At 34.0% G+C, this 26452-nt stretch overlaps 1 protein-coding gene across 8 annotated transcripts in view; it reads right to left on the bottom strand.

Moving 5' to 3' along the window:
• The window catches only part of PCDH11X (protocadherin 11 X-linked), a gene marked incomplete at both ends in the record, with an annotated part of 695461 nt that overhangs the window by 612950 nt on the left and 56059 nt on the right, over nucleotides 1-26452 (bottom strand). For all 8 annotated transcript variants that reach the window (XM_079727504.1, XM_079727507.1, XM_079727505.1 and 5 more), the window contains one exon: nucleotides 20737-23232. In XM_079727504.1, coding sequence (XP_079583630.1) covers nucleotides 20737-23232 — 2496 coding nt within the window. The remainder of the gene's footprint in view (nucleotides 1-20736; nucleotides 23233-26452) is intronic.

Here is a 26452-nt window from a genome sequence, read left to right as displayed (position 1 = left end):
TACTTTGTACTGTTGTTATTCAGGACACAAAGTTATCAGACTAAATAGGTTGTGTATGTAGTGGTAAGAATCCTGAACTGGAAGTCAGGACATTAACACTCATCACCTGATTCTTTTAAAAGCCTAACCATATGACCTTGGGAAAATCACTCTCACATTCTGAGTCTTTTTCATCGAACATTTTATGATTCTAACACTAGGTTAGGCTTGTCAGTAGTTTTCACAATCCTTAGAATGCCAAACTTTATTTCCACCAGCTACATTTAAAAATTCTTTCACCTACAACTGAAAGGATTTTAAAGTTATTATTGCCTAGAGCAATACTCAATACTTCTTCTCAGGCTCCTGTAAAGAACACACATTATAAGGTTCAAGAGGCAAGGCTGCTTTGTGGATGAGCTTTAGTTAAGCAGTTAATAAAAAATACTGTTGCCTAGATTCTCGATTTTAAATAGCTGTGATGTAGGGTAAAGAGTACTTAACTTGGTTAAATTGGGCTTGGGCAAATATTGGAAGCCCCCAAGACCCAGTTTGTTGGTTTGCTTTTAATCTATAAAATGGGTATGATATCAATAATATCTAACTCACTGTATTGTTCAGGTTAGATGAGTTCATCAATGTGCAACAGGACTTACATTTATTTTCTGCTTTATGCCAGACACTGTACAATGCTAATTTTGTACACAATCTCATTGAATCCTCACTTACAATCCTGTTAATTGAACATCTTGATTATCACAGATGATTCTGAGGTTAAAAAGGTTACAAGCATATATCTAATATCTAAAAATCCAGATTTGGAAACCAAGTCTATCTGACTCTAAAGCCCAATCACGTCCCAATACATCTTGCTGTGCAGTGTGCCTAACACTACTCCTGTTGCTTAGCAGCCACTCCCAAAATTTTCCTTGAACTATCCTTTCCTCCTTTCCTTCTTTTTTCCAATCCTATTTTCAGAACCTAATGTAGCATGGATATTTGATATATATGTTCCCTAAATTGTCTTAAGGTGTTAAGGCAACTTCCTAAGTAAAGAGTGAAACTTTCCTATTTGAAAAAAAAAATAATATTGTTTAGCATATGTTGGACACCACTAATAATTAATGTTCCTATAGCTACATATGAACTGGTTAAGCTAGGAAACGTAACCCAGAAACAAAATATTTTTTTCAATTTCTCCTATGTAATCCAAAGTTAATAATTCTAAATGACTAAGAATTCCTACTGTATTTGAATTAATAATTTTCAATACTTTTTATAGATAGCTGGTAGTCCATATTTGATATATATATTTCTGGCTATACGTCTCATCAGGTTAATCAGAAATTCATAACTATACTGAATGGGTTAACAATGCTCCTTTTCAGTGTAAATTGATGTAGAAATTAATTTATATTTGGCGACACACATGTACTTTCAAACTCATCTTGTGGCTAACCAAACTGTAGAACTTTATAATCATATTATGTTTTGAATATTGAAAAGGCAGAATGGAAAGGGAACTTTCTGCAGAAAGTTCAGTTTGATTAAACACTTTTTGAGTAGCCACTATTTTCAAAGTTTGTTCAGGGGTTCATATACTGAGAGTGGAAGTAGATGGAAGAAGAGAGCCTTCTTTGTCTACACTATTTGCATTTTTCCAACTGACCTGTTCATGGGGAATTATGCACCATAGCTTTCAGAATGAACATGATGTTTGTCAACCTTATGAAAATCTAATAACAAGAATCATCTGAAAGATCATCTGTCTGAGCTTAATACATGAGCATGAGTCCAGGAAGGGGCAAAGAGAGTTGGGAAAATCTACACCAGTTTACTTGGTGTTGATTTGTTCAGCAGAGGAGAAATTTAATAAGAAGATGGTAAAAGTGAAAGACCTCTGAACTTCAAGTCAAGAGCTGTGGGAGACACAGCTCTGCCAGACCTGTGATGAAATAGATAGGAAGGAGAACTTGACAGTTAATTAGATCTAACCACAGATCCTCTCTTGGCCACTTACTCTGAGATAAAGAACTATTATATGCAAGGTGCCTAGCACACTGCCTGACATAAAATAGGTGCTCAGTAAAGGTCTGTTCTCTCTCTGGGACTTGGTTCCACTATCTGTCAAATAATAGAGGCAGACTAGGATACCACATGGTCTCTAAGGTTCATTGTATCTCTGAAATAGAAGCAGATCACAGATGTAATAATACAGCTCATAAAGGTTACAGGAAATACTACAGATCTAGAAATTAGATTGGTCAGCATAATACAACAAGAAGAGTAAAAAGCATTTTCAATAATTCAAGTAAAATATTTATCCAAATTCAAAACAAAAATGTTATCATTAGAAGAAAACCTTTGTCTTCCTAGTTTTCCTTTTAAAATTGGATTTAAATTTAAGTTCAATTAACTATATATATATATATATATATATATATATAATATTAGTATTTATAGATCTAGATCTCTCTGGAAACTGAAACTTATATGGAGATCTTTCTGAATTATTAGATTCCTTTAGGCAAAGGGAAACCTCAGGGGCAATATAAATGACTACTTGATGTTTCTGCTAGGGAAGGGAGAAAGGGTAAAAGCTTGGGGGATGAATATATGAACCTTTAAGAAAGATCATCTGTACAATAGAAGGGCCAATAGTAAGCATTACCAGGGAGAGTCAAATTAATGAAGACATAAGTTGATGAAATTGAAGAAATGTTAGAGAGAAAGCCATGTTTTTTTTTTTTCTTTTGTCTTTCTATGGTCTACTTTATTCAAATTGAGAAAGCATTTGAGAATGTAAGAGGAAAATAAAAACCAAGAAACTAAATGGCACTAACCCATAAATAAGAAATACTTAGTTAGACAAAGGGTTAATCTCCAAAACTTACAAGCAGCTCATGCAGTTCAATAAGAAAAAAACAAACAACCCAATCCAAAAATGGGCCGAAAACCTAAACAGACATTTCTCCAAAGAATATATACAGATTGCCAACAAAGGCATGAAAGAATGTTCAGCATCATTAATCATTAGAGAAATGCAAATCAAAACTACAGTGAGATATCATCTCACACCAGTCAGAATGGCCATCATCAAAAAATCTAGAAACAATAAATGCTGGAGAGGGTGTGGAGAAAAGGGAACACTCTTGCACTGCTGCTGGGAATGTGAATTGATACAGCCACTACGGAGAACAGTATGGAGGTTCCTTAAAAAACTACAAATGGAACTACCATATGACCCAGCAATCCCACTACTGGGCATACACCCTGAGAAAACCATAATTCAAAAAGAGTCATGTACCAAAATGTTCATTGCAGCTCTATTTACAATAGCCAGGAGATGGAAGCAAGCTAAGCGTCCATCAACAGATGAATGGATAAAGAAGATGTGGCACATATACACAATGGAATATTACTCAGCCATAAAAAGAAATGAAATTGAGTTATTTGTAGTGAGGTGGATGGACCTAGAGTCTGTCATACAGAGTGAAGTAAGTCAGAAAGAGAAAAACAAATACCATCTGCTAACACATATATATGGAATCTAAGAAAAATAAGAAAATGTCATGAAGAACCTAGGGGTAAGACGGGAATAAAGACACAGACCTACAAGAGAATGGACTTGAGGATATGGGAAAGGGGAAGGGTAAGCTGGGACAAAGTGAGAGAGTGGCATGGAGATATATACACTACCAAATGTAAAATAGATAGGTAGTGGGAAGCAGCCACATAGCACAGGGAGAACAGCTCGGTGCTTTGTGACCACCTAGGGGGGTGGGATAGGGAGGGTGGGAGGGAGGGAGATGCAAGAGGGTAGAGATATGGGAACATATGTTTATGTATAACTGAGTCACTTTGTTATAAAGCAGTAACTAACACACCATTTTAAAGCAATTATACTCCAATAAAGATGTAAAAAAAAAATAGAATGATCATCTGTACAATACAAGGGCCAATAGTAAGCATTAACAGGGAGAGTCAAATTAATGAAGACAGGGCTTCCCTGGTGGTGCAGTGGTTGAGAGTCTGCCTGCCGAAGCAGGAGACATGGGTTCGTGCTCCGGTCTGGGAAGATCCCACATGCTGCAGAGCGGCTGGGCCCGTGAGCCATGGCCATTGAGCCTGCCCATCCGGAACCTGTGCTCTGCAATGGCAGAGGCCACAACAGTGAGAAGCCCACATACTGGGAGGGGCCACAACAGTGAGAGGCCCACATATCGCAAAAATAATAATAATAATAATAATGAAGACATAAGTTGATGAAATTGAAGAAATGTTAGAGAGAAAGCTATGTTTGTTTGTTTGTTTGTTTTTGTCTTTCTATGGTCTACTTTATTCAAATTGAGAAAGCATTTGAGAATGTAATTGGAAAATAAAAACCAATAAACTAAATGGCACTAACCCATAAATAAGAAATCCTTAGTTAGACAAAGGATATATATCCAAAATTTACAAGCAGCTCATGCAGCTCAATATCAAAAAAACAAACAACCCAATCCATAAATGGGCAGAAGACCTACACAGGCATTTCTCCAAAGAAGATATACAGATTGCCAACAAACACAAGAAAGGATGCTCAACATAAAATCATTAGAGAAATGCAAATCAAAACTACAATGAGGTATCACCTCAAACCAGTCAGACTGGCCATCATCAAAAAATCTACAAACAATAAATTCTGGAGAGGGTGTGGAGAAAAGGAAACCCTCTTGCACTGTTGGTGGGAATGTAAATTGATACAGCCACTATGGAGAACAGTATGGAGTTTCTTTAAAGGACTAAAAATAGAACTACCATACGACACAGCAATCTCACTACTGGGCATATACCCTGAGGAACCATAATTCAAAAAGAGTCATGTACCACAATGTTCATTGAAGCTCTATTTACAATAGTCAGGACATGGAAGCAACCTAAGTGTCCATTGACAGATGAATGGATAAAGAAGATGTGGCACATATATATGATGGAATATTATTCAACTATAAAAAGAAACGAGGTGGATGGGCCTAGAGTCTGTCATACAGAGTGAAGTAAGTCAGAAAGCGAAAAACAAGTACCGTATGCTAACACATATATATGGAATAAAAAAAAAAAGGTTCTGAAGAACCTAAGGTGAGAACAGGAATAAAGATGCAGATGTAGAGAATGGACTTGCGGATATGGGAGGGGGAAGGGGAAGCTGGGACGAAGTGAGATAGTGGCATGGACATATATAATATATATACTACCAAATGTAAAATAGATAGCTAGTGGGAAGAAGCTGCATAGCACAGGGAGATCAGCTCGGTGCTTTGTGACCACCTAGATGGGTGGGATAGGGAGGATGGGAGGGAGACTCAAGAGGGAGGAGATGTGGGTATATATGTATACGTGTAGCTGATTCACTTTGTTATACAGCAGAAACTAACACACCATTGTAAAGCAATTATAAGCCAATAAAGATGTTTTTTTAAAAAAAAGAAATGCTCAGTTAGCTATATGACCCAATACTTAGTTCACATTGACATGAACCAAATATTAAAATTTCAAATTTTATAAAAAATGGATAAAAAGAGAAAGTTTAAAATGTCAGAAAAAGTACTTTCTTTGTGAATGTGTATGCTGAAGAAATTTCTCATGATTAAATTAACCAGTTAGATTTACTTGGGGAAGTAGCTATATCTCTACCTCAGTCAACACTATTAACACCAGTTAACCAGTTAACACGAAGTTTTCTGATGTAACAGTTATTTTCCTGGAAAAAATTAGAAGTACCTTTAAAACTTTAATTTATTCCCATCTATAAGAGTACTGGTTTTGTGGGCCACCTGGTAACCATCATTTGCGTACACAGCTTCTATTGTTGGACTACTTCACCTAAGGCCAAATTCAGGCATAACCTAACTTTGTAGTAAGGCCTTATCCAAAGTATGTACTCAATCTCTATCTAATGGTTGAGTGAATGAGGATGATCTGGAGAAATCCATGGTTTTAAAACTTTGGATCCTACCACCTCTTTCTCTTTTTCTGTTAGGCTTTTGTTTTTTTCAGCACTAGTACCGCCTCCCTGTGCTTCAGTCTCTTTTTCACAAGATTCAAACACCTTGTTGCTTTAGCTATGCAAACTATACTTCTTTCAGCATGAAAAATGTAATTTCAGAATAGCAGGTTATGGTGGGTAAACTTTACTCTCCATACAGTGCATATTTTCATTGTAACGAGTGCAGTGATCACTGCTCAGGGAATGAGAGTGTTCAGGTGATTTGACTGAAGTACATCAAAGAGTGATTTTACTAAGAAAGAGTTACAAAAACATATTATAAGGATGGAATGGTCAGAGACTTATTTTCCAGGGGAGAAAGGGCCACCTAGTCCAGAACATATCTAAGTAACTGAGGCTTTTTCTCTTATTGGATTGACAGAGATTAGAAAAAGAGACAAGACACATGTTCCTATCTGAACATGAGACCACAAAAGTTGCTCAGAGAATAGAGAGGACTGACCTACAGCAAATTTCCTTTGTGTGTTAAGAGGGCAATTCCCTCTCAGCAGGTCCAATACTTTCCATTCCCATATGTGATAGTCAACCTGGGGTTTTAACGCATTTCACAAGCCAGACAGACCTGAAGAAGAAAGGGAATGTTGACAACTCTATTATCAGAGTTAGGAGAAGGGATATGGAATTTTTCTCCATGAAAAGCAAAATGCACCATGAAATTTAATATTTCACAAACAAGTGCAAAGACAGTTGCAGTAGGAATATAGTTAAGACAGATTTGGCATATAGCTATGGTAATTTTTGAGTTAGATTGATTTTAGGTAGGATTGTTCCCAATAAATAAATCAGAGTAAAAAATACTTTTTGGCTCTATCAGATGAAAAAGGAATAAGTGAGGGTGTAGTTTATGAATAATAATTTTCCCACTGATGTGATAGAAGCACTTCAAAAATATATTAAAAACCATACAAATATGAAGGGGAAGTTTTTTCACTAGAAATGTGGCAATGTGTTACTCTTGCAAGGTTTTCATGTTATTGAGTCCTTAGCCTTGTCGTTCTATCCAGTCTTCCAACTTCATTACCCCTTTATATTGGCCCTATATTCCCAAGGGTTAATGTATCGAAGAAAATAGCCACTGACTTTAAGAATGTTAGTAATTCATTTTATTTTATCTGGGATAGTTGGAAAACTGAATAATTATAACTGAGCTAAAGAAACATTATTTCCCTACTTATGATGATGTTCATTCCCTTTACACAAAGAGATGAAATAAGTAATGAATTTTTGTAAACCATCATCATGTGGTATGGAAATGTTTTACAGTAATGCTGGCATTCCAGCATCCTGATATGACTGCTTATCAAAATAAATAAATAAATAAACATATATATATATATATATGTATGTATATATATATATATATATATATATATATATATATATATATATATATATATATATGAAAGAAAAAGTAACCAAAACAAAACCCCAATCTCCAAGGATGTTTCCTGCATGCAATTTAGAAAGATTTTTTTTTCTGTCATAATAAGAACAAAAGAAAATAAGGGCTAATTTAAGAACTATGTGGTTTATTTTCATCTCTTTCAGGAAGCAGGTTGTGTATTTGCTTTCAGTATGTGTGCCAAGAAGTGCATTCCTTAAAGATATATATTTGTGTGAGTGTGTGTGTGCGTGTGTGTAATACGCTCTCAATTTGGGGAGGGGATATGTGGTTTCTGAATTTTCAGGGTAGCTCTACCATGTTATAATTTGGATGTTATCTACATTTGATATCCCATGGTTTCTCCATCTGTCCTGTTTTCACAAATTTGATAATTTTGACTTTCAGTATGGGGGGAAAGGGATAAAATGATTTCTATCTGGAATGACCATTTCATCTCAGTACTTCAGTGACAGTTTTTATGTATAGACAGCACATTTTAACCAGAGTTCTCAATATCTATTTGTTACCATTCACCATGGAAACAGTTCCTCTACTGAGGACAAGAACACATTTTTCTTGCCATATTTATAAGAAATGTCACCTTGAGATTCTCCTTTTGCCAAAATGTCTAAAAGCAGTATGTGGTTCTCTGGTATATTTTCATATTAAGATGAATAAATGGGTTAAATTTTTCCATTGATAGTTTTTATTTTAAGTGCAACTCATGGATGGGAAATGTAACAAGAATCAAAGTATCTGAGGTAAATATTTAAAAATCTTTCTAAGATTAATGAAGAAAAATGATGTAACATCAATTTTCTGGAAATAGTTTCCAGCAACTACTCTTTGAAGAGCTATATGACCTAGTCATTTGTTGAGGCTTTTCATTTCACAAGAATTATGTAAGGTTAATGTTAAGAAACAGGAAAGATGTTGAAGAAAATGGTACCATCCAGGCTTCTTTCATTTTTAATAAAATCACAGGTAGCATTCTTTCATTCTTTTTATCATATTCTTTCTGCTATTAAAAGTATATTTTCTTACATTATCTCCACAATTACACTTCTACTTCACTGACCATGGCTTAGTTATTTTTGTTGTCCTCACAGAATCTTAACCAAAGGAAGTGCTTAATGTAATTCTGGTAAATTGTTCAGATTTATGGAAGCATCAGAGTTCATGAAATATTCAAGGAACAAGAAGTAGTAGGTGAGACAAAAATGTGGGGTGCATGGAGTAGTAGGAGATAAGGATGAGCAAGTAGACTTGGTTAAAATTGTAAAATCTTTGAAAAACATAGTAATTAAGGTTTTATCCTATATGCAACGGGGAAAGACTCAGAAGCTTTACTCTCATAGGCTTCACTTGATCAGATCTGTGTTTTAGGAAGTGTTCTGGGTACAGGGTAGAAAATAAATTGGACAAATGAAACTAGGAAGCAGGACAACCTATTAGTAGTGGAACCAGTAACTTGTGATGAAGACCTGAATAAGTAAGTGTAAAGGGAGAAATATCTGAGGTATTTTAGAGGCAAGATCAACAGTATTTGACTGTTATTTGGATGTGATTCGGGAAAGTGTTGATGACTTTAAGGTGCTTCCTAAAATGGGTTAAGTATATGCTTGCTCAGTTCAGATTTCAAGAACTTTGGAATGAATACCTAATACATACTTGTAAGATAATCTACCAACGATATTCACATGCACGTGCACACACACACACACACAAACACACGCTCCTAATTATTATGATAAAACTTTTAAATTTTTTCTTTTTTGTTTGTTTGTTTTTTAAAACCTTATATAGTCAGGGATTTTCTGCACTAGAAAAGCTGAAAGTTTTTTTTTTTTTAACATACTTTCAATTAAACTTGTTGGGTAAAAGGCTTTTTACACTAATAGAAACCAGGGGAGAACCTTGATTGTCCCACATCTCTACCCCTTAATACCCCATCCCTCACCATAACCACCATCATTCTCTACATTGCTTTGCTCATAGCAGGAGTTTGAGAAATATTTAATTCATCTCATTTGAACTCATGGTAAACTCCATTATCTATAGCATGTTCTATGAAAAACAATAGTTAATAAGTGGTACCATATTACCAATATTCAAAGAATTTGAGTACAATAAAATGCACAAAACTAAAACTTTAGTTGAATATGAGTCACTTCAATCCACGTCATTGCTTTGGACCAGTTATCTCCCAATGTTAGTGATCAGGAATGCCAATATATAAAGTTCTGGTTAACACAACACAGATAATGAATTATACCATGAAATTGTAGGATGTTAGTGTGCTAAAAATTATTTTAGGATCCTTGATGATTTTAATGAAATTGGTAGTCCCTGATGACAACAAGCACTTCAAAAAATATCAGAAGATATGTTATTGCAATGCAGAAACAACTTTATTTATAGGTATTTCACTTAATACAGATTACACACACTTTATGCACTGAAAATACATCAAATACAACCAATGTTAGTAACTACATGTATTCCAGTTGAAAGATGCCCAATAATATTCACTCTAACATATTCACACAAAAAACTGTTTATTCTTTTTTAAAACTACAGCTACAAATAACAAAGCAAAAACAAAATTTTAAGAGTGACTGTTTGTGACTGCTCTTGTATTTTAAATCTTCACAATTTTAGTGTTACTTTACACAGCTTTTCTTCAATGGCAGTTTGTAGTACTAGCTCCACTCAAAACCAGAAATGATAATAAATTGTACACATTACCCGATCTAAAAACCGAATCTATCCTCACAAATATTTCCATGATTTACATCAATCCATATTTCACACCAAGCTGTTTATAAAAGTGTATGTGTGTATACACATACATAGATAAGTATGTATGCATGTATATGATTATGGGAAATCCATATCTTAGCCTTTGATGGAAACATAAACCTACGAAGTTGCAGACTTATGAAACTGAATATCTGACATTGTACAGAGCACTAACAGAGAATTACTTATCTTTTTGGGGGGGTTTCAGAGGTATTAAAATTAAGTAAGGGGCTTCCCTGGTGGCGCAGTGGTTGAGAGTCCGCCTGCCGATGCAGGGGACACGGGTTCGTGCCCCGGTCCGGGAAGATCCCACATGCCGCGGAGCGGCTGGGCCCGTGAGCCATGGCCGCTGAGCCTGCGCGTCCGGAGTCTGTGCTCCGCAACGGGAGAGGCCACAACAGTGAGAGGCCTGCATACCGCAAAAAAAAAAAAAAAAAAAAAAAAAAAAAAATTAAGTAAGGTATTGATGCAAATAAAAATAATGATTTTAATGGATTCTTTTATATATGTTTTAGTTATGCCAACTGAGCAGAAGTTGACTATTACTGAAGGCAAATTTATCTTAGCTTTTTTTGTGTGAAAAATAAGTAGAATCTACACTGGTAATTAGATAGGAAAAATAGTTTAATTTTTAATGTATAATTTAGTGTTACTGGATATGTGATCCTTCAGAAAACAGGGAAACTTTATGAAGAGAAGTACTGCAGTTGCATTAGAGGCAAAATAATTTGAAAGTAAAAAACACATGAGCACATATTCAGAATGCACTGAATGTGACAAGAGTTTTTTTTTTTTAAATAAAAGGTGCTATGTAGGGTGATATAAGGGATAAAGGATGATTAAAGTTTGGAAGTGAGGCATGAGTTTAAAAGGACAGAGATAACATTGTAAATATAGATGTATGATATTTGAACAAGTTGTCTTTAGTTTAAAGTTTATATTACTTTTTTTCTGCTAGAAATTTGAAAAACATAAATATACACACATATACGCAAACATATGTATGCTTATACATACCCTAACCCATTTTAATCCCACTGTTTTAGAATTACATAAACATCAAATTAAAATGAATTTTCCTCTAGACTCACAATTAGGTCTCTTAATTTTAAGAGTTTGGTATGGTTGTCTTTTAAGTCTCACACCTAAAATGACTTAATTTTATGTACCTCATCATTCCTACAGTTTGTGTGCGTTTTGAAATAAATGTATGTATAGTCTTACAAACAACTCAAATTTATATACGTAAAGTTGAATTGTAGCACCATGTAGAATTTTGTTGTTAAACGGTATCAATTGCTCTAGTTCAGATAATGTTAACTTTATATAGCATGTCAAATGCTTTTTTCCTATCTAAAGTGAAACTATTATAATATCATTTTGTAGTACTAGATAAAGTCTGCGTCTTTATGGAGTCAATTTTGTCAGGTAGACAAAATATCCCCACATTCAGTGAAAAATTGTATTTTGCCTCCAGTTGTTTTAGTATCATGTAGACAAAACTATGTCACCTATCTGGAAGAGAACTCAGCACCTTCTCTTGAATAACTATATTTGTGTGAAAAATATGTACTTATTCAATCTGAACATCATAAATAATGTATATAATTATCTACAAAAAAGGCACCTAATACATAGTTCTGAATGAGTGATCAAATAAATAAAATTAGTAATGAAATATAATCTCTCATTTAGGAGTTCATAAATTAGTTTTCCAGCGTCCATGCAATTCCATTTTTGTGTGTTTTTTCCCACCTTGAATGTGAGACTAGGTCTGTGTTTACATACCAAAAGAACTGATCAAATTTGTCTGTGTGTGTGTGTGTGTGTGTGTGTTTAATTACTTCGAGGTTGTGACAGTGATCAACTATTTGAGCTGTATACTTGAATTACAGGAAACATTTTTGTGTAAGGTGATAGTGTTTATGAGCAATTCTGTTTAAAGTATCATTGAAATAGTGGTCTGTGTTGATTTTGAATCTGAGGTTAAAACTGATATGCAGTAAGATGAGTAAATACATTTTAAAGTTTATTTTGTGTATCTCTGAAAATAATATTTTTCACCAGTGTTGCACATTTGTTTACTTCTACTACCACCAAAGAGAGTAAAAGTGGTATTATTCAAATTTTCTCTAAGTATCTAATGAAAGTATGATTCTGTTATCTAATGTTTTTACCAAGTGTTAAGATAAAACATGAAAATGCTTTCAAAGTGCATTTCTAAGAGAATAACATTTATGAAGTAAATAAGTGAATAATTAATAAATATAAGTCTCCAGGATAAGGGAGAAAAGTGCATATATTTCTAAATATCCATTGAAGTACTTCATTTCTATTATTATGTCAATTTGACTATCTGAAACCTAACAGAATGTGATTTTCTTCACTTCATGGAAAAAGATTTACTCCTAATCGGGTAGTACCAGTGTATGGGTGGATAATTAAATATAATTAATCACTTGAAACGGAAGAGTTAATACAATTTTAATTGAGAATATCTAGAATTTGAAAAAGGTAAGAGTTGGTTACGAGGCTTTTTAGAAATAATTATAATAGATAATTTGGTTGTTCATTCTAAGGGAACTTTTGGCAGATATTTAGATGGCATTCTTTTTAACAGAAAAGCTTTTTCATCAAGACTTGATATTTTCACTGAGGGCAGATTAGTCTCGTGGTGGAGATATATAGTATGCCTCTTTAGTATACTATAAACTAATCAGACTCAACTATTTCACAAATTTGTCTAATCATACATCTATAAAAATAAACAATATGCATAATAATTAAGTCAATTACCACTATGTGTAAAAAATCCTGCATGTATAGTTTATAATATAAAAAAAGAAGAATACTTCTGTAATTTTAAAGTGCACCACTTCCAAAGGTTAAACAGAATTACTAAGTAAATTATAAAGAAAAACTTACTGGTATAGCCTGAAGTAAAAACAAATAGTTTTAAAATTCTTCATCAAATTGTCATAGATACAGTTAAAATCTATCTACAGTTTCCTAAATTTTCTACAACAAATGTATATTGCATTGTGCAATAAAAATAAAGGCCTATGACTACTCTACAATTTTAAAAAGTCTACTCCTAATTCTAAATACCACATAAAACCATGGATGTTATGTATGAACACACATAATGCATGAAAAAACAAATTGAACATCAGTTATTTTAAAAATAATAATTATGTGCAACACATACAACTTTATATTATCACAGCACCATTGAATATGCTAGAATCCTAAATCTAAACAATAAAAATAGACAGAAACTAAGCAAAACCTAAAGAAAAAGTCTATTACACAAGAGCACCTATAGGAAGCATTTACACAGTGTAGATTAAGTTCATATAAGATTACTTAAGCTCTGCTTGTCCTGTTGTCTGTTGAGATCAAGCTTCAAATCACACCTAGCTAGACGGACACTTACAAAATCTAATTAAACAGTGACGAGTGCAGGTGACAAAATTGTAAAATGTGGCAGTATTGTTTTGTGTTGAAACGAAAGGATTAGTAAATATTGCATGAAATAATGATTGATTCAATATAAATTCAGCTTTTAAAAATTATTCTAAAGTATATGTGTTCACATTGATAATGTAAAGAGGATGGTCAGCAAAGAAAACAGAAGTATGCATAAAAGATTAATTAATGGATAGAATTAAAACTGTTCTATAAAATTTTCAATTTAAATCATTGAAAATAAAAATAACTTAAGAAACGTAATAGCTTGAATACCCTATTTCTAAAAATAACCTTTTATATTTAATGTAAAATGAGGAAATGTATTTCAGCCATTTTTTTCAATTTATGCACTTTGGATTTTAATCAAAAGAAAATAATACTCCTTTGAGTGTTTGCAGGGATGAAAGTATACAGCACATTGTAGTTAATCGATTAGGTAATCCCTAAAAGTTTCTTTGCTGACTAGTCTTAAGATTTGCTTTCCTTCTGTTTTCCTCTATTCACTGACTAGAATAAGAACAAGAAAGACCATCAAGGACACTTCATTGAGAATATTCTAGGAGTCCATTAATACCAACACGAGATGGGAAGATATCTGAGACCTTGTAAGCCAAACATGTAATAACACCAATAATTAAATTAAAAGTATCATCATGGGCTTCCCTGGTGGCGCAGTGGTTGGGAGTACACCTGCCGATGCGGGGGACACGGGTTCGTGCCCCGTTTTGGGAGGATCCCACATGCCGCGGAGCGTCTGGGCCCGTGGGCCGTGGCCGCTGGGCCTGCGCGTCCGGAGCCTGTGCTCCGCAGCGGGAGAGGCCACAACAGTGAGAGGCCCACATACCGCAAAAAAAAAAAAAAAAAAAAAAAAAAAGTATCATCAAATCAACTGATAAGAAAGAACCAAGAGGAGAATACATAGTTTTGTCCTCTCTGGCTTTTGTGGAAAATTAGTTTCAATGCCACCCATACTGTTCTCAAATGTTAATATTATTTCCTCAAGCATAAGCAAAGGACCAATCAAGTGTAGTTAATAATCAAAAGCAGAATCCATTTTCATCTATGGCTGAAGTTTAGATACAGTTAAATCTCAGTCATCATTGGTTTATATGGGTAAATATTTTAGCCTCAAAGAGCAGGAAATAAATCAATTCAGAAGTTCCTTTCTCACAGAAATTATATTCTGAGAGACGGAATCACTTGCAGCCTTAAAAATAAAGTTTCTATTTTCATTTTCTGCAAAGATGACCCCCATAAAAATACTGAGGAATTTTTAAAAGAGATTCTGGGTAACTGTTTCAAGACATTTTCATCTTCATATATACAAAGGAGTGATTAGGAGTTTTCCTTATCACTGGCCTAAAGGAAAGGGTCACTGAAGTAGAAGAAAAATGAAGTATTCTCCTCTAGCTCACAGAATGTGCGGAAAAGCAGAGACCAGGGTGGTCATGACACAAGCATTTAAAATGCATTTATATAATAATTACATATACAAATGGTCATGAAGCCACACTAGTTTATCATGGGACATGTGAAGTATTGATTAATTTTCTTGGGCATCATAATTTTTTTCACAATTAAGTGAAACTATGGATTTTGGAAACTCCTACTCTTTGTACGTCTTGGTACCTGCAGGGCACAGACTCTAGGGGTATAATAAGTTGGTTCAATTTTGACATTCCTTGAAATGATTTGAATTAAACTGAAATATTTAATTTATCAGGAAGAAATAGGGGAGAGATGATAAAGTTACTCTATATGAATAACTTTCACAAAGGTAAAATTTAATTTTAAGTATTTTTCTACAATAGTTGTTTATAAGTATGTAATACAATATTGTAATTTACATGACATTTCTCATTACCAGTAAAACAGTTATGCTTACAGTCATTATAATTAACTAAGTAATGTTTAAAAAGCCAGATAGCAAGCATGTTCAAGGAACTTGACATTATTGGAGCTACCAGAATTCTGTACTGAGTAAATGGGAATGCTAAATTTTAACAGAAATCTTTAAAAAATATTTCCTGTATATTAAATATCCAAGAATTACACTAATTTGAAATGCTAAATAGAGCATAAGCCTCTTCTAATTACCTTTACACCAAGGAACACTTCAAATAATACACTAATTTAATGCACATACATAATAGACCAAATCCTATCCACACTTTGCAAGGTAAAATGATATACAATGAAGTATTTGAATGAGAATCCAGGAAACATGTTATGTCGTGATTATAAAGGTCCTTTATACTCCCTTTTAGCCCCAAGTAATTATGCTTTAAAAAATATTATGTTAGTACTGTTAGTAAGTCATAAGCAGTTTAAAGAATACAATGTAAAATTGGGACACATCATTCTTTCCTCAATAAATTTAACTTACACCAAATTTGAGGCATTTAGTCATGTGTGTAGGAAATTGATTAATCAACATATTGTGAAGAATGAGTTAAAGGCCAAATTACTCAAAGCAATGAAATATATTGAGTAATTTAATGCCAGAGAAATTATGTAGATCTATTTAGCTGTTTGACTCTAGTAGCTTATATTTTCCTAGGTAGTTTCAAAATTAAGATAAAATCTTTCAAAATATCCTATTTAAATCCTTGTCTCTACTCACATATGAACGGAATTACATTTAACTATATAAGAAACATCAGTACTTTTTTTCTCCAAAATATCAGGGAGTATAAAGAACTTTACATTCTTCTTTGATAGATAAAAATAGAAAAAAAACTTCTTTCTTTTTCAGTATTTATAGAAAAAAAGAAACATGATTACAACAAAAATAACTTTTTAATGATTAAAGTAGTGGAACAACATGATTACAATCAACATAAAAAAACCATTAAAATTATTTTATATCATCTAACTTTTCAGCAGAGTGATGGATAATTATAATTATTTTCTCAACAATACTATAGTAGTGAATATTTTCCAAAAAATGATCTAAAGTGTTTTTTTGTTTTTGTTGTTGCTGTTTGTATTTTTGATATTAAAGAAAATCTCTTGCCCTTGGATACCTTTCAGAGGGTAGCTTGGATAGTTCAGGTTCACTTCCAAACTCCCGGAGATGATGTTTAAATTCTTCAGCAATCAGACAGGGCAAGTAATTCCATGTTTCATGATTGATATATTAACCATCTGTTTGTACATCAAGACACATTATATTACATCACACTTGTTGGCATTCAGAGGAAGCAAATCGAGAAACAGCATGGTATAACTGTTTTTATCACACTGCACTGTTCCTTCCACAAATTTAAAATTTCGATGACAAGATTACAGCTAAAGTAAGCATGGGGTTCAGTGGGACATAATTTTTAAGGTGGTTTTTGTTTTGCTTGCTTTTATAGTGGAAAATCCAGATTACAAGATAAATGATCTTAGCCAAATTTTGAAATCACAAATCATTGGAGATTTTTGGAAGGGGAATAGAATTATGTTGTTCCTAGAAAGTTATATCTCACTGTAGATTTCAATAGTTGATGTCCTGGTATCAGTCTAGGACAAGAAAAATAACATGTTATCAAAATCAGATGGTTGTGTTCTAGGAGTCTTAGTTGCCAAGCATGCTACATGGCTAAAATTCACATTGCTAAAATACAGATGCATAATATCAAGGTTATGGAATGTAACAGTAGTAAAAACCAAGCCTATTCCCAGCTAACTCCGACTCCTCTTACCATTTTGAATCCATGTATAATACCTACACTCATGTAACCATGAATTATTTCTTTTTGAAATGAAGTACCTCAAATACATGACTAAGACAGTGACTTGTACACAGAAGGCATTTTCAAAATAATAAGTTCATTTTTGTTCCCCTATTTTTCAAATGTATAGTTTTCACAATATTTTAATGGAAGAACTGTGCTAAGCAATATTTCGTTTTGGCATTGTACCTCTTTTACACAACAATTATCAAAATTGATTCTAAAATGATTATTCTTATTGTTTTTCTAGAATTGCACTAAACACTATCTGCTTGCTCTGAAAGACGTTAATATAAAGTACACTGTAAGATCATCTTTTAAATTTCATGTTTTAATTTCTACTATAATATATGCATACAAAAATGCTTCCAGAATACTTGTAAAAATTTATATCAAAGAGGATCCTCATATTCCCCAGGTATAAATGGTTTTGTGCAATAGATACATTTCTATCTAACGAATGTTCCATATTTTTCCAGAACACGAGTCAGAAAAAAAAACTATAGAAATTATTTGATTCCCTTTTTAAAAACATGAAACTTTTTATAAATCCCCTTATATCTTACTGCCTCCTAGAACCATTTAATTTCTTCACTTTCATATTTCTATTCAGATGAGTAATGAACTAAACAGAAATATCACCCTAGACCCTCCTTTTGAAAATATATTTCTCACTTTGTTTAAAATCAGTTGAATATAATTCTGCCTTCTGATAACAGTAATATTTTATTCCACTGTCAGAATTTCTTTAAGGAACAAAGAATTTTTATTTTACAGTCTGACACTTTTCCTCATTTTGTATAATGTTTCTTTAAAAAGAAGACACCTACTGTATTAGAATTTTTATAAATACATGAGTTCTTTTTCAGTGCTCAGTTAACTTTTTAGCATTCTGCAACATCAGTGAATATAAGATGCCTCTCCTGGCATTAATCAGAAATTGAAGCATATACAGAAAGGGTGAAGAACATTGCAAATGTAGCACAAAATACAAGGATTCAAATTATTTTTAGTATCACATTAGTCTGCCTAAGTTCACCAATTCATGTCCAGAAGATATTTAGTAATTAAACTGAAACATCTGTGAACCAATGACATAAAATATACAATTTACCTATTTTTTAAGGTGAGAAAAAATAGAATAAGTCATCTGAGAACTCACTGATTCTAAGATACTCCTTTTAGCTAATAAAAACCAAATGATAACCAATAATTTATTCTCATTATCATTTACTTTCCTTATTTTGCCTATCTCATGAAGTTATTGTTCTGTGTTTAGGAAAAGATTTCTTAGCTAAATAAAATAAAATACCCGAATGAAAAAGTTATTAATTTTATTGACTTTCTCAGGATTACAAGATATCAAAAAAAAGTAAAACAATAAAAGAGGAAGATACTTGGAAAACACTTCAATATTTTCCTTCATCTATGCCTTACTTACTGTATGTTCATGTCCTCATGTAAAATAAGTCTAGCTCTTAAAACATCTCCATGCTTTCAAAAACAGTTGAAACCAGAATTTCCTCTTCTAACTAACTTCACAAGCCTATCTATTAAAAATGATGCTCTACAAAAGTAATTCACAAACCCCACCCTTTGTATAGATTTTTAAGTGAGTCACAAATTTAGCCCTGGGAAAAGTGTTATTAGGATATAAAACACACATAAAGTGCTATTCATAAAGAATAATTTTCTGTTGAGAAATGTTTCCAAAAAACCGCATGATAGCAATGAGAATTAGAAAATGAGAGCACCCTTTTTAATAGTTAAATAAAAATATATATACCATGATGAGATATTCGGCATCTGTTATGTTTGCCACCCATTTAAGGTCCACCTTGGTCAGAAACTACGGGGCTCACGTGAATTGTAGAAATAACCACTGCCCTATTAACTCATTCAAAGCATAACAGAAACTCTCCACAAAGAGAGTAGAGTTCTATTTTACCATTTGTGATAGCATAATTATGAACCTATTGTAACAAAAATGCACCAACAACTGAATTAATATCTTACTTTTACTGTGTGATTAAGAGAGAAAGGTTAACGTTATTGCATAATTTAACTATGCAAATCCATGAGTGACCTCGATTCTTAAAAGCATTTCTAAATTATGGTAAATTATTTTCATTGTTATTTTGAATCCTGATAGACTTCTTTAATATCTCTAACTTTGGTGAGAGGAAACCTATTCTGACTTTCACAGTACTACTATTTAATTAAGCCTAAATAGGTTTTCAAAAGCTTTATTCACTGAAACTGATATGAAGACCTTCTTAAGAGTAACACGATGAAATAATAAAATCAACATGCTGCATGACTTCCAGAGGAAAAAATGTAGATAAATTCTATCACTTGACTTTATTAAGGAAATAAAAATACTTAAATCATTTAATTTAGTTATGAATTTCTAGATACATTTTTATTCATTTCTCCATGGAATACAGATAAAAAAGACTGTATAAACTCTTGCTTTCATAAATTTATTGGGTTTTAAATTATTGTACATAGATATCTTGGGTCTTAATATGTGCATAGTTTCCTTCAGGCCCATTAGAGAAAGCAATCATATTTCATTTTTCAAAAGTCATTATCTCTTAAGAATGTCTCCTGAAGGGTTCTTAATACCTTGCATGAATATGCAAATACTCAAATGGATATCTAAAGTAGAGATCTCATATATATTTCATTCTCTGGCTTGAAGGTGAGAGTGAGTAGCATGACTTCATTTTCCTAATCCCTTTCTTGCTACATTGTGTTAACACAGATTTATGAACCAGAATAATGGTGAGTTCCTAATCTGAAAATGACACTCTCTTTTCATTGTGGGGGTTTGGGGGAATGGTGGGTAGGGAGGATATCTTCATGTTATTTGATTATCTTGGGTAGACACAGATTTTCCCAAGTGAAGCTGGAAGTCTCAATACTATTAAGTATTAAGACCTGCTTATCAGATTCCAAAAGGCTTTATTGTGATGTATCTAGCCATGACTGTTTTGATCCTCATGCACACAATTGTACTGAGGACAGTACCATGACCCTTTATTTTGGAGTTTTTCCAGTATATTCTCTAGCAAGAAGTGTCATACTGCCATCTACAGACAACACTGTCCCTATTGTAATCATCATTCCTCACCCAATTTTCCTCCAATCAGGAGTCACTGTGTTCTGATTTTCTACCAAACTTAAAATGAATCTATTCAGATACTTCTGCAGAATATGATCATTTTAATCCCATGTTGAGTCAGTAGATTCTGTAAAGTCCTACTTCAACTGAAAATAATTAAAAAAATTAAAATTAGAAAGGTTACTTATAAACTTGGATTACCTACCGGTCTGGTGTGTACAGACACAGGGGTCTTGAAAGTTGTCACTGGATAGCTGCACTCAGAAACGCTGTAGGGATCAGAACTGCTGGAGGAACACTTGGAGATGGAATCACAACCCACGAAGGTGTTATCAAGAGGCAGTTCCTGGATGATGTGGTGCTTCGAATTCAGGGGAGTTTCTGGCTGGATCTGGAAGGCAGGCTGTGGAGAGGCAGATTTGTAGTGCCGGGCCAAATCAGGGCTGTCAGGCTTGAAAGTAGTAGGTGTAGTGCCCCAGTTGTACTTGCCCATGGTTTGCTCTTCCAGTTCAATGGGAAGGTCTAGTGTGACGCTGTTTCCATCATTGTCAGCATCATCTGCCTTAGTTTCTTCAACAGTAACAAAGTTAAGCAGCAAGTTCTTAGGGGTATGCTTCTTCTTCTTCTTCTTCTTTTTCTTCATCATTATCATCTGCCGGTTTTCTGGGTTTGGAGTTACCCATTCGGAATTCTGCTTGTTTTTCTGAGCAGCCTTAAGGTGTGGTGATTGGTGGCATCTTACTACAGCAGTGATGAAAATAACAAGGATGACAGTTATGGTGCCTGCAACAATGGCAACCACGATCTTGACATAGTCACTGGATGGTGAGGATGTATCAGCTGTCTCAATATTTTGGGTCACTGGTGTTTCAATGTTTTTGCGCACCAATTCATAAATCAGTGTAGCATTGGTCACTGACTCGTTCACAAATAGATTAACGTTTACAACATTGAAGAGAGAATCAGGTTGTCCTAAGTCCTTAGCTTTGACTACCAGTTTGTGTAAACCAAGGTCTGCAAGGACACATTTCTCCTTCAGTGTAATGTTGCCTGTTGTTTGGTCAATCATAAACAGACCTTTTGTGTTTCCTCCTACAATGCTGTAATGAAGCTCTGCATTCATGCCAGTGTCATTGTCAACAGCAACTACTGTGAAGACCACTGTGCCTGGATTAGTGGATGGCAGAACCAATTCAAAGGAGTAGTTCGAAGAAGGGACAACAAAAACTGGTTTGTTGTCGTTGACATCAACCACATTTATGGTGACTTTGGCAGTTGAAGAACGTGATACCCTACCACCATCCTCAGCCTTTACATAGAAAGTATAAGATTCTTGTTTTTCTCTATCAAAGGAAATATTCGGTCGGATGACACCAGTCTGTGGGTCAATGGTGAAGTCATCACTTGCGTCTAAAATGGAGAGAGTGACTGCAGAGTTTTCTCCATAATCAGGATCAGTTACAGTGATTAGTCCTACTGTGCCATGTCTTGGAAGGTTTTCTGGGACATAGAAGTTGTATTCATTGTGAGTGAAAATTGGACTGTTGTCATTCTGATCAAGAACAGTCACTAAGACTGTGGCATTGGTTATTAAAGGTGGCATCCCGTTATCTTTTGCCAGAACTGTGAATGAATATTTTTCCTGTTTTTCTCTATCCAGTTTCTTCACTGCAGTCAGAATGCCTGTACGATGATCCAGGTTGAATTCAGATGGAGCATCAATGCCAAGCAGGTAGTTTATCTCAGCATTATGCCCTGTGTCTGCATCCGTTGCACTTATTTTTGTCAACTGGGTGCCAGGAGAGTTATTCTCAGGAGCAGAAAGACTTATGAAAGGCTGAGTGAAAACTGGAGCATTGTCATTTTCATCTTTTACTTTGATGAGGAGCATGGATGATTGATTCAAAGGAGGTTTGCCAGCATCTGCAGCCAGTAATTTAATAGCATATTCCCTTGTGGACTCATAGTCAAGATATGCAGCAGTCTCTAGGAGGAACTGATTACTGAATACTGGCCTCAACCTGAACGGGACTTCATGATCTGTAAAGCACGTCACCCTACCATTATGGTCAGCATCCTTATCTGTCACAGTTATGAGCGCAATTTTGGTGTTGAGTGGAGCATTTTCTGAAAGAACCACAGTGCCATTGATTGGATTGATGATATATCTTATGTCAATTGATGGGACATTATCATTGACATCTGTAACATTTACTAGCACCATTGCTCTTGCTGGTATCAATCCACCATCACTTGCCAAAACCAGTAATCTGTGGTTTGGTGATTCCTCCCTATCCAGTGGTTCTTTGATTGTGATAAGTCCAGTAGTGGAGTTGAGGTGAAATAACCTCTTGGCCATGTTGGAGACTAGATTGCTGAAATAGAAGTGAATCCTGGCATTTTCACCTATGTCGGCATCTGTGGCATGAAGCTGTGTCACTGAAGTACCTACAGGAGCATTTTCTGGTATACTGACTTCAATCTCATTCTCCTTGAAGACTGGGCGGTTATCATTTGTATCAGCAACACTGACCTGCAAAATGGCAGTACTGGATTTTTGAGGAAAGCCACCATCTTCAACCTTTACTTTCATTACATATGTATCTTTCTCTTCCCTATCTAACTCCTTTTGAACTATCAATTGTGGCATCTTCTCTCCTTCTGGTGTTTCAATAACATCAAGCCCAAAAATACTTTGACCCTGGAAAACATAGAAGGAAACATTTTAGCTTATGTTATTATTTAATGAGGCCAGTTTTCAATTTCTTGAAGTCATATAAAATAGGCTCAACTCAGAAATAAGTGTCAGAGACTTGAGTTCTAAGTCCCAACTTCGTCTGTAACTAATATTGTCACCACAAACAAGATGCTTAACATCTCTACACATTTGTGAAATTAGAGTTGTGTTAGAAGATGTTCTAAGCACTTTTCAGGTTGTAGCATTTTATGGTGATAAATGTAACATTTATGTGAACTATTAAAGATTTCAAAAGGAAGAAGTATGTAGAATTTTAAAAAGAATTATCACTAAGTTTCACATGGTGAATGAACTTATAAGTGAATTAACAATGGTTACTCCAAGTGAATTAAAATATCTTACTGTAGATTTCAGTTGTCTAGGACTCCTTTTCACCAACAGAAGTAACAATCAAGTATAAAATATTCATCCAAGACAAAAGTGCATATATCACATCTAATAAATACAGCTAATAACTTTGGCAGAGGGAGAAAATATGCAAACTCCGATAAGAATAAAACCTTGTGTAAAACACATAGACTTTCTTTTTTTTCCCCTATAGAAACAGGTGTTAAAAATGAATCTTTTGAGAATTCCCTGGTGGTCCAGTGGTTAGGACTCGGTGATTTCACTGCTGGGGCCCAGGTTCAATCCCTGGTCAGAGAACTAAGATCCTGCAAGCCATGAGGCCTGGCCAAAAAAAAAAAAAAAAAAAGACATTTTCTTGCAGATTAACAGAAAAATGTTATTTAACTTCTAATTTTTTTCTTATGATGAGCACACACAATGGACTGAAACTAACATGCCAAAATGTCAAATTGGAAAATATAGCTATAGGAACAGTACGTATATTTTCTTTATGCCTATAAAGTCAGATTATGGGAATGTTTAAAGTCAGTTTCCTCTGGTTCTGGCTCCCCTCAAAACCCTCAGGGAAGTGGTTCAATTAATATAAAACTGTAAAATTCTTAAAGTGCTTGGGCTCTCTTAAGTGCTATTGTTTATCAGCACACAGAGGATCTCATACCCTTAAGTCTTTAAAATAGTCAAATAATTTTGATAAAGTCTAATTTATCAATAGAAAAAAAAATTAAAGTCCCTTCTCTGAACTACAATAAGATGAGCCCTACACAGATAGACAGTGATCTTGATAGCTGATTGAGGAATAGCATTCACTGGCTCTCAGGGGCAGTTCTAGCCAGTGTTACCTGTAGCACTTTGACAGAAATGAATAAGATAGAAAGATACTGGAGGCTGTGAAGATCAGATCTTAAGATTCCTAGTACATAGGTGATTTATGAACCCTTACATACACACGTACACACGCACACATGCACACACATAACCACACTACAATTTTAATTCTTCAATATATTTTTTTAACATAGAAGTTGTTGACATGTGCTGAAGATCAGTTATTGAGATCTCATCTATGTGCTTTGTCCTGAAAGAACAGGATAGCATCTGAGGGTTTTTTTTTTTTTTTTTTTTTTTTTTTTTTTTTTTTTTTTTTTTTTTTTTTTTGCGGTAGGCGGGCCTCTCACTGTTGTGGCCTCTTTTTGCGGTAGGCGGGCCTCTCACTGTTGTGGCCTCTCTCCCTGCGGAGCACAGGCTCCGGACGCGCAGGCTCCGGACGCGCAGGCTCGGCGGCCATGGCTCACGGGCCCAGCCGCCCCGCGGCATGTGGGATCCTCCCAGACCGGGGCACGAACCCGTGTCCCCTGCATCGGCAGGCGGACTCTCAACCACTGCGCCACCAGGGAAGCCCCATCTGAGGGTTTTTTTCTCATTGTTCTGTCATACCAGTGTCTAAAATAAGATCCTAAATGTTAGAAACCAATGAATGATATCAGGTTTTCAGGGACTACTAGAATATATGGTGAGATTATATGGTCATATTATCTTTTATAACTTATCAAAGTGTTATAATTGCTTACATAAAATCTAGTACAATACTTAAGTACAACTACATTTTTTCCTCATGAATTGCTTGAAGATATTTCTGCATTTTTTGTGTGTGTTTAGATTCACTTACTCTTTTATTCAAATCCAAGCCATAATATATCTTGATGGAAGAATTAAATGTTTATTATGAAATTTAAGGTGGCATTTCAGAAATATTAATTAAAATCATCAGCTTGCTTCAATGTAATTTCAAAAAAATGTTCCAACGAGGTAACCAATGTGTATTAGTCTTGGTTTTAATTCATAAAGTAAAATGGACATTCTATTAATATTTTACTTATATAAACCAATAAACAATGTGCCTTTTCTTTGCCAAGGAAAATATTTTTCATGTAATATCTATCTACAAGTGTGAAAATTAGCAAGTCTATTTTAAGAAAAAAAGAATTTTACAACAATAATATTAAATATACATACAGTATTTAATATTATAATCTGATTTAGGTAAACTTAGTGATTAATGCTAATTTTATTTTTGTAGTGATATTTCAAAAGGCCTTCAGGAAGGTTCAAATCTGGAATGTCTCATCTATGGGTAGAAAATATAGCTTCCGAACTGAACTTCACAGAAATCCATGGCATTTAATACAATTTTGTTAATTTTTGGCATGCCAATATTCAGTGGCTAATATGGTCACAGCATTCTTCTAGGTACTGGGGATATGGTGGTAAGTAAAAATATTTTGCTAATGTAATGGAAATTAAATTTTAGCTAAGATGAGGGAAAATCAATAGCAATCTAAGTATCTACTGATGTTGATACTAATAGATTTATGTTAATTGAAAATATTTACATTTTTAATAAGGGCTATAAAAGTAGATTATAAAGAATTATTAGAGGTTATATAAGGGGGAACTAGCATATAAAATATAGCCTAAAAACAACAAATAAATATCTTAAGTTCTTGAGTTTCAGACTAAATTATCCAATTTATGACTATAATATATCTGGGGAAAAGAATATGCTAGTTTTAATTTTCAATTTTATTCATTTATGTTTATGTATTTTGTGTTTGTATATTTAGAGTTTAATCTTATGTGTTTGCCTGAATTTTTTGTTGACCTTTGCTTTCCCAAGCAAATGAATGCAGGGTTATGTCAGTTGAAAAACCCAAGAACAGCATGTTTGCTGTCCTTAATTATTTTATGTGACGTGACAGTAATGTTAAAAGATAGATTTTTCAAATTTTCAAGATGATAATGAGATATACATACAAGA

The sequence above is a fragment of the Hyperoodon ampullatus genome (assembly GCF_949752795.1).
Source record: "Hyperoodon ampullatus genome assembly, chromosome: X".
NCBI lineage: Eukaryota > Metazoa > Chordata > Mammalia > Artiodactyla > Ziphiidae > Hyperoodon > Hyperoodon ampullatus.
This window is presented reverse-complemented; position numbering and strand designations above follow the sequence as displayed.